At 37.1% G+C, this 9,791-nt stretch overlaps 1 protein-coding gene and 1 pseudogene across 3 annotated transcripts in view; one reads left to right on the top strand and one right to left on the bottom strand.

The window, feature by feature from the left end:
* The window catches only part of Ppig (peptidylprolyl isomerase G), a 27,592-nt gene that overhangs the window by 13,528 nt on the left and 4,273 nt on the right, over positions 1-9,791 (top strand). For all 3 annotated transcript variants that reach the window (XM_021183715.2, XM_021183724.2, XM_021183705.1), the window contains 3 exons: positions 4,472-4,679; positions 6,392-6,559; positions 8,982-9,069. In XM_021183715.2, the coding sequence (XP_021039374.1) occupies positions 4,472-4,679; positions 6,392-6,559; positions 8,982-9,069 (464 nt within the window). The remainder of the gene's footprint in view (positions 1-4,471; positions 4,680-6,391; positions 6,560-8,981; positions 9,070-9,791) is intronic.
* LOC110310641 lies at positions 431-949 on the bottom strand (annotated as a pseudogene).

Here is a 9,791-nt window from a genome sequence, read left to right on the forward strand (position 1 = left end):
CCCTGTCTCGAAAAAACCAAAAAAAAAAAAAACAAACAAACAAAAATAACCCCAACAAAACAAAACAAAAGATATATTTTATACACTTGGTAGGAAGAATGAGCTTTTAAATCGTCTTCTGAGTCAGTAAGGTGTCTTAGCAGCTATACAAGCTTGGCAGCCCAAACTTAGGCTGGAAACCACATACATAAAGGAGAGAAAGAACTGACTTCATGACTTCACACATGCACTGTGACAAGTGTTCACACACACTGTGACACACACACACTGTAATAAACAAAATCAGCTGTGGTATGCTTTCTTTCTTTCTTTTTCTTTTTCTTTTTTTTTTTTGAGAAAAAATTCCAGTGCAAAATGAAAGTGGGAGCTGATGAGAATGAAATTTTCTTTTCTTTTTTTGAGTTCCTTCTTTTTATTAACGCATACACAGCTACTTGTCTTCTGGTTTGTTGAAGCAGAAAGTCAGACAACACTTGCCACAGTAATGCCTGGCCAAGTGGCTTCCCATGAAAACTCCAGCACCACACTCATCAGAAGGACACTCTGGACGAAGTCGGCTAATTTTGTCATTTTCATCCACCTTACAGTATTTCAGCACAGCCAACTTAACCTTCTTCCTCTTATGCTTGATCTTCTTGGGAGTGGTGTAAGACTCCTTCTTCCTTTTCTTAGCACCACCAAGAAGTCTCAACACCAGATGAAGGGTGGACTCCTTTTGAATGTTGTAGTCAGACAAAGTCCAGCCATCTTCCAGCTGCTTACCAGCAAAGATCAGCCTCTGCTGATCAAGAGCAAGTCCTTCCTTATCCTAGATCTTGGCCTTTACATTTTCTATAGTGTCTGAGGGTTCAACTTCGAGCGAGATGGGTTTCCCCGTAAGGGTCTTCACAAAAATCTGCATCGTGGCGGTGGCTCCATCCACGATGGCGGATCGGAAAGGAGAATGAAATTGTCTTAATTATGAGATAAAGTATTTGACAAAGTCAGATTACTTTGATGGATATATTATTATTATTATTATTTTCATTGCTTAGAAAATATATAGATCTGGTATTTCTTTGACTTGTATTCATTGTGAATTAATTTTCTTTTTAAAACATCCTTAAAAGTTTAATATCTCCCACCCTTTAGTTACTAAAAGTATATATAGTAGATTTTTTAGTGTTTGTGTTTGTATATCCTCTCTGTTTTAATATTTTAATGGTATTAGGTTCAGATTAATAATTGGATTAATGAGACAATATAGTTTTCTTTCCATACAAAGTTGACTAAGATTTTAAAAAGTTACAGGCTGGGCAGTGGTGGCGCACGCCTTTAATCCCAGCACTTGGGAGGCAGAGGAAGGAGGGTTTCTGAGTTCGAGGCCAGCCTGGTCTACAAAGTGAGTTCCAGGACAGCCAGGGCTACACAGAGAAACCCTGTCTAGGAAAACAACAAAACAAAAAAACAAAGAAAGGAGATACAGCACAGGAAATAGCCTTTTGGAGATTTCATGATTTCTATACACAGCTTGATTATGCCCCAAGAACTTATATTTGATGTGTTTATGATCAGAGGAGTGTGACTAGGTAGGCATGGGCTGCCTTAGTTTGTTGAGACTTTTGCTGTAGAGGTCTCTTCAGTTTTTATAACTTGTTCCCACAAGCTGGTCTCATGCCGCTGCATAATGAGCATGAATCATAGTCAGTGATCTTGGTCAAGAACATAGTAACTTCAGAGAGATGCTCTTTTTTTTTTGGATTTAATATGCTCCAGTAAATACTGAGTTCAGATATACCAGTCCAGTAACAAGGAAGCCAATGGAGTCCAAAGTTGCAGATTTTTTTCCCCTTTAACTTTGTTGAATTATAGAGAATATTAATACATATAATTAAGTATAATGGGCATATTCACCATCCAGTTTCAACAGTTCACACATGGACGGTTTTGTTTTACCTACCTCCAGATATTTCTCCCCCTCACAAACCTTTACTTGGAAGGCAGGGTTTGGCTATATTGCCAGACTTGACTTAAATTTCTGGATGTGGGGCTGGAAAGATGACTCAGTAGTTAAGAGCACTGACTACTCTTCCGGAGGTCCTGAGTTCAAATCCCAGCAACCACATGGTAGCTCACAGCCATCTGTAATGAGATCTGATGCCCTCTTCTGTGTGTGAAGACAGGTACAGTGTACTTATAATTATTAAATAAATAAATAAATCTTTTTTTAAAATTTCTGGATGTGTAAGTCATTGCACTCACCTGCTTTCTTATTTGAAGCAAATTTCAGATACAGTTTTTAAATTTCTTATTTCACGTGCATTGGTGTGAGAGTGTCAGATCCCCTGGACCCAGAGTTTCAGACAGTTGTGAGCTGCTGTGTGGATGCCAGGGATTAAACCTGGGACCTCTGGACGAGCAGCCAATATATTTAACCACTGAATCATCTCTCCAGCATTCCAGATACACATTTTATCTACAGATATTTAACTTTTCCTCCTAAGATGTGACTTGTAAAAGATAGCCGGTGCTATTACATACTCCTATTGATCAAAAACTTAGCAATGTTCTGATTTCTTATTGCTTTATTAATGTTAGTCATTTTGTTGCTTGAGTCTGACTTAAGGTTTGAACATTGAAATTGGTATTAAAGTTGTTTCTATTAGTTTGTGCCAGGCATAACTGTAGTTCCAGCTACTTGGGAAGTTGAGGCATAGAATCATTTGAGGCCAGGAGCTTGCCGTATAGCTAGGTTATTTGTGATGTAGCGTTTTTTCATAATTCTACTTTTCATAGTTTTATGCTTCTGTTTCAAATACCTTAGTAAATCCATTTAGAAAACTGAAGAGAGTCAGCTTTGTTTTGTTTTAGTCGTCCACCCCCCACCCCCACCCCCGCCCCCGGTCTCCCCTCAATCCCCATTTTTTGAGACTAGGAGTCATAAAGGGCTGACTGGTTTTCCCCTGCTCTGCAATTGGTGTTCATTCAGTGCCTCCTTAGGAGTTTCTAAAAGACACTCCAGTCCTAGTGCCTTCGTTACTTATTGCTGGAACTCTTCTGATAAGATGCAGCATCCCTTTGTTTATTGATAAAAATCATATGTAGGAAACACAGAGGGGTTTATTTATATTTTAATTTACTAATACCATCATGACCTGATGGATTTAAGTCTATTTATTTATTGTTTGCTAATTTATTGAAATTCCTTTTTCTGTATATGCATGTTGACTCATTTTTGGCCCGAAAAAGTATTTCAAATCCATCCTGGTTTGAGTTAGAACAACTAAATGGGTCAGGTTCTAACTTTTGAAAAATTCATATGCCCTATGTGTGATAATTTTACTTATGTTAATATATTCTTTAAAGCATCCAAGTTTCAAGACATTTTAAAAGATTATTTCTTAAGCTCAGAAGATGGCCCAGTGGGTAAATGTGCTTGCCATGAAAGTTTGCTGACCTTAGTTCAGTTCCTGTACCTACCTAAAAGTGGAACTCTACAAAATTGTCCTCTAACCATGGCACACACATCAAAGCACATGATAGTAATAATAAAATTATATTTAAGAAATTGATTGCCTATCCAGGTTTAATGGCACACACCTTTAATCCCAGTACTCCAGAGGCAGAGGTAGGTGGATATCCAAGTTTGAGGCCAAGCTGGTTTACAGAATGAGACCAGAAGAAAAACAAAAAAGATTCCTTAACTCAAAATTTCAACTTGAGACTTTTTTGTAGAGACTTTAAGAAAAGGATTTATTTATGTATGAGTAGAGTACTCCATCTGCATGTATGCCTGTATGCCAGAAGAGGATATCAGATCCCATTATAGATGGTTTGTGAACCTCTGTGTGGTTGTTGGGAATTGATTTGGGACCTCTGGAAGAGCAGCCAGTGCTTTTATCTGCCGAGCTGTCTCTCCAGTTCTTTGTAGAGGTTGTTAATCATAGTTATTATTGATAAATTACTTCTGATTATGAGAGTGTGCTTTAAGCTGTGTTTCTAATTGTTAGACGAATCCTTGCTTAGTCATGGAAGTTGAAGCTTGGTGCCAATGAAATATTCCTTCCTGTGTTGACACAGCAATGTGTTTTGTTTTGGTTTTTGTTTGTTTTCTTGTGTGCGTTTTATTTGTTTGTTTTTACCTTCAGTTTTGATATAGGAGAAGAAATGTTAAACTATAATACTAGAATTTGGGGAATCTTAGATGTTACTCTTTGCTTTAAAATTTTCTATTCAAATGTTTCTTAAAATTAACATGGTTTAGAATTTGGAGCTTGCTTATTTTTAGAAATACTCTGGCTTAATAGCAATCTGGCTCATGAATCTGGAAATATGGGTTCTAACCCCCAAGGCCTGACTGTTGTGCTCTCTGAGTTGAGATGACTGAATGAACAAAATATCTAATGCTGGACTTAAAAATTTATAGAAAAAGTTAAGTTTTTACCTCATAAGTTTGCCTGAAATGACTGAGTAGACTCTCTTGTTTTTAAAGTTAAGAAAGAAGAAAAGAAAAGGCATAAGTCCTCCTCCTCCTCCTCCTCCAGTGACTCAGAGAGCTCAAGCGACTCTCAGTCCTCCTCTGAGTCTTCTGATTCTGAAAGCGCTTCTGAAGAAAAATCCAGAAAAAGGAAAAAGAAACATAGGAAAAATTCCCGAAAGCATAAGAAGGAGAAGAAGAAGCGAAAGAAAAGCAAGAAAAGGTCTTTAATACTAGTGTTGTCTGTTAAAAAGATTTTTTTTTAATCAGTTATGTGAGAGCACTGAAATAGAAAGTGACATGCGATCATGCAACAGAAGCTCTTAATTAATTTTAATTTTATGTTCTCCCAGTGAAGTGATGCTTTTGGTTTTATGTTACAGAGCTTTTAGTTTGGTTTCATTGAGGCAGTCCCAATTCCTCAAGCTGCCTCAAATTCATAGTTTTTCTGCCTCATCCCCTGTTGTGTGACAAAACTCTTCCTGGAGAGATGCAACAAATACATCTACTTGCCCCAGATAGGAGTCCATAACAGAATAAAGTATGGATACCCAAAGTCCAGTTTGGTGAACCCGTGAGTTTTACTGGGGTTACTCACAAGAGCAGTCAGACAGTCACATCACCAAAAGCCCACCCCAGCCTAGTTGGCAGCTGATAAAGGTAGGAACCTGAAGCACAGTGCACAGCCTACAGGCAGTTCAACAGGTTGGATCATGTCCTTTCCAGATCCCAAAGTTGGTCTAAACCTCTTCTAGGCAGCTTGTTCAGTTTCTGCTTCTAGGCAGCTGGTCTGATTTGAGAATCATTTACAGTTTGTCTTGTCTGAGAGTCTTTGCAGCTTTCCTCTGCTTTTGCAGGGAGAGACTTTGTCTTGTCCATTTTAGGAACTTCCTGAAGCTGTTTTGAGTTGGTTACTTTCCTGCTTAAGTAGCTTCCTGCAGGATAGAATATTTAAATCTCAGAGGAAACTGTTATACCACATCCAGATAGCGATGATTGCAGGTGTACATCACTCCAGGTTTGGATTTTGAAGAGATTTGTAAGATAGATTTGAATTACAGCAAACCAACAGTTATGTCCCTTACTTTATAGCAGTACACATAGGTTCCCTTTTCTCTTTTGCTTTGGTAGAAGTATATGAATTGAGAGCAGATGATTTTGTCACTATTTTCTGCTTTTGTTTGAAATGTGTTTATGTTAAAACTTAGGTATATACTTAAAACCATTTACCTCAAACTGTTACCTCAAAACCAACTAATTTCTTTAGTCTATATTTGTACAAAATTTTGTTTGTATGTGCATAGGAGCTTGCATACTCTGCCCACAGATGTCAGAAGAGGGCATCAGATCACCTGGAACTAGAGTTAGAGATGGTTGTGAGCTGCCATGTGGGCTGCCTATTGAACCTGTGTCCTCTAGAAGAGCAGCCAGGGCTTTTCATTACTGTGTCATCTCTCCAGCCCCATCCTGTATTTTAGATTTATCCGATTATATTACCTACAGAGTTTCATATTTTAGATGTACCTTATAGAAAAGTATTTTTGAGTTTGATAGCAAATGGTTTTTGTTTGGTTGAGTTGGTTGGTTGGTTTGTTATGGGGAATGGAGGAATATTTTTACCATATGATCACATCTCTGAAAGGGACAGGTTGATCTATTATTTTGATATTAAAGGAATGTTGGGTTGATGTGATAGTCAGCATGTAAAGGCACTAGCCATCAAGCCACTGACCTGAATTTACCCTGCACTGAGATAATGAAAGGGGAAAGATGATTTCCTGCAGGTGGTTCTCTGACCTCTCATGTGTACCATGGCATGTATGCTTATACACACATTAACTGAAAATGTAATTTAAAAAGAAAAGAAATGCTAACAATTGGAAATTTTAGGTACATAAGAGTCAAATGTGACTTACTTTGATTTTACCTGTTAAGCCCATCTAGTGAAAGTGAAGCAGAAAATGTTGATGCACAGCCCCAGTCTACTGTCCGTCCAGAAGAGATCCCTCCTATACCAGAAAATAGATTTCTAATGAGAAAAAGTCCTCCTAAAGCCGATGACAAGGAGAGGAAAACCAGAGAGCGAGAAAGAGAAAGAGAGTGGTATGTGAATGTGTGTATTTTATAGTTGTTACGTATTACCATAAACAATTGTTTATGACAGTATTAAACTTGTGATCTTAATCCCAATGAAAACCTCTTTTAATTAGAAAAAAAAAAGGTGTTAGCAAAGCTCCTTTTTTGCTAAACACATAACATAAATTACTACAAATTGACTTCTCCTACCAGCAGATTTTGAGGATATAGGTTCTGCAGTATAAATAGTGGCATTCCAAATGGCATTAATAACAAGATAATTTTAAACCAATAAAACAAGATGATATTTTGGTATGTTGCTCATATAATTTTTTAAAAAGACTCCTTTGCAGTTTATTTTAATTCTGTGTATGTGTGTGCTCATAGTTACACACATGTGTTTATATGAATATATATATGTATATGATGTATATGTACATGAGTGCAAGATTCCTCCTGTACCAGAAATAGATTCCTAATAAGTAAAGGTCCTCTGAAGCTAGTAACGAAGCAGAAATAACGGTGATATGAAAATGTGTGTATTTTCCCCTGGACCCTATGGCTTAAGGAGAAGCTCAGCTCCTACAAGTTGTCCAAGCATTAGAACTCTAGTTTCATTGCTGAAATCTTTGTTTTAAAAAAGCTAGCCGGGTGTGGTGGCACACGCCTTTAATCCCAGCACAGGCAGACGAATTTCTGGGTTTGAGGCCAGCCTGGTCTACAAAGTGAGTTCCAGGACAGCCAGGACTACACAGAGAAACCCTGACTCGAAAAACCAAAAAACAAAAAATAAAAACAAAAAGCTAAGTGCAGTAGCATGTTTGTGACCCCAGTTCTGGGGAAGATGGGTGAACCCTTGGGTTGTTCTGACCAATGAGCTTAGCCTACCCAGTAAACTCCAGGCCAGTTTAAGAGCCTGTTTCAAAAAACAAGTTGAATGGCTCCTAAGAAATGTCACCAGACGTTGACCTCAGATCTAGCCACACAAATAGGTACACTTCAATTTACATGCCTGTTCATTCACAAACAGACAAACATCAAAAAAGAAAAATGAATCTTGTTTTATAAATTTATATAAAAGTCTTGCTCTACAAACCTGCCTTTATACTATAATGAAATTTGGGGTGTTCAATTGCTTTGAATATATATATATATATATATTTTGTTTGTTTGTTGTTTTGAGACAGGGTTACTCTGTATAGCCCTGGCTGTCCTGGAACTCACTTTGTAGACCAGACTGGCCTCAAACTCAGAAATCCACCTGCCTCTGCCTCCCAAGTGCTGGGATCAAAGGCGTGCGCCACCACGCCCGGCGATTTTTTTTTTATTATTATTATTATTCTTTTTACTTCGAATATTTTTTACATAAATTTATTTTATTAATGTTGCCAACTTTGTTGGTTTTTATGAGTCATTTTAATAATGAGATGAGGGCTGGAGAAATGACTCAGAGTTTAAGAGCACTGGCTGCTCTTGCAGAGGTCCTGAGTTCAATTCCCAACAACCACATGGTGGCTCATAACAATCTATAATGAGATCTGGTGCCCTCTTCTGGCTTGCAGGCAGAACACTGCATGCGTAATAAATAAATCTTAGAAAATGATATGGGAAAAGTTTTAAAATTTTCAATCTGTTCAGGGCGTGGTGGCACATGCCTTTAATCCCAGCACTCAGGAGGCAGAGGCAGGCAGATTTCTGAGTTGGAGGCCAGCCTGGTCTACAGAGTGAGTTCCAGGACAGTCAGGGATACACAGAGAAACCCTGTCTCGAAAAACCAAAAAAAAAAAATTCAAATCTTTTGTAGTCATGATGAGAAATATACTTGTAAAGTGAAAATTTTATAGGCATAGTACAACAAAAATATGCCATGCTTTCATAATACATAAAAGTAAAAGCTTTAAATTGATTCATTGAGCGTAAAAGAAAGAGTAAAGGAAAACTATTTGACTACTAAAGTTAAACTTTTCAGATATCACTTACATTAATGTTATTAATGATCTTATGTATAATTTAAAAGTTTCATGTTTGAGATATAATATACGTGGTATTTGGCTAATTCAGACCAACTTGTCTCTGCCTAATATATATTGCTTAATTTGTCCATAATTTTCTTACTAATGCACAACTAACTGTTCATGGGAGATAAAGCATTTTGTAGTTTTCTTTTCTCTCATTTGGAAGCCCTCTGGGCTATATTATATTTTGGTTTTCTTAGCATTATTAAATTAACTTCACCTTACTAATAAGTATTTCTTTCCAAGATCAGTCGCATTCAAGATGGTTATGCCATAGGCAGTAATGCCTACTGGGATCTGATAGCATTTTGGGCTAAAAACTCCTAATTATGTAAAAGAATTTAGATGTATTAATTTAGACCAGTAAAGGTATAGTTTCGAGATTCCACTTTACAAAAGTGATATGTTTAAACTTTCCGTTTGCTTGCTTCTAGTAATCCACCTAACTCCCAGCCTGCTTCATACCAGCGACGATTCTTAGTTACTAGGTCTGGCAGGAAAATTAAAGGAAGAGGACCGAGGGTAGGTGATTCTTTATCAGAAGTTTTAATAATACTGCATTTGTGTTTCTTAAAGAGTTTGGAGTGCTGGGGTGTGGCTCATTGCTAGAGTGCTTGCAGAACATGTAAACCGCTCTGAGTTTATGATTCTCAGCACTCTAAGGAAAAAGAAATTTAATGCTTTAAAAATATTTTTACATATCATTTTACTATTAAAGTTACTAAAAACTCGGGGGATATGCATGTTTTAAAGTATACATCCTTTAGATTATGTAGTTACATGGTTTAAAATGGGATTGAGATGGGAATGGTAGCTCATACCTTAAGAGACTAAGGCAGGAAGATTGCTGTGAGTTTGAGGCCAGCCTGGTCTACATAATGAATTTCATGCTAACTTGGGATTAGCATGAGACCCTGTCTCAAAAATAAATAGCATTCAAATAGTCAGGATATAAAGGGTATTGAAGCCTTTTGATTTATGGTAATTTTCTACCCATCATAGCTCTATTCTTACTAAGAACTAATTAGTCTCTCTCTCTCTCTCTCTCTCTTTCTCTCTCTCTCTCTCTCTCTCTCTCTCTCTCTCTCTCTCTCTCTCCCCTAAATTTTCCCATCCAAATTTAAATAACTTTTTTCAAAGGTTTTTTGTGTTTTGGTTTTTGGTTTTTTTGTTTTGTTTTTTAATTTTTTTTATTAAGTATTTTCCTCAATTACATTTCCAATGCTATCCAAAAAGTCCCCAAT

This window comes from Mus caroli, chromosome 2, assembly GCF_900094665.2.
Source record: "Mus caroli chromosome 2, CAROLI_EIJ_v1.1, whole genome shotgun sequence".
Lineage (NCBI taxonomy): Eukaryota > Metazoa > Chordata > Mammalia > Rodentia > Muridae > Mus > Mus caroli.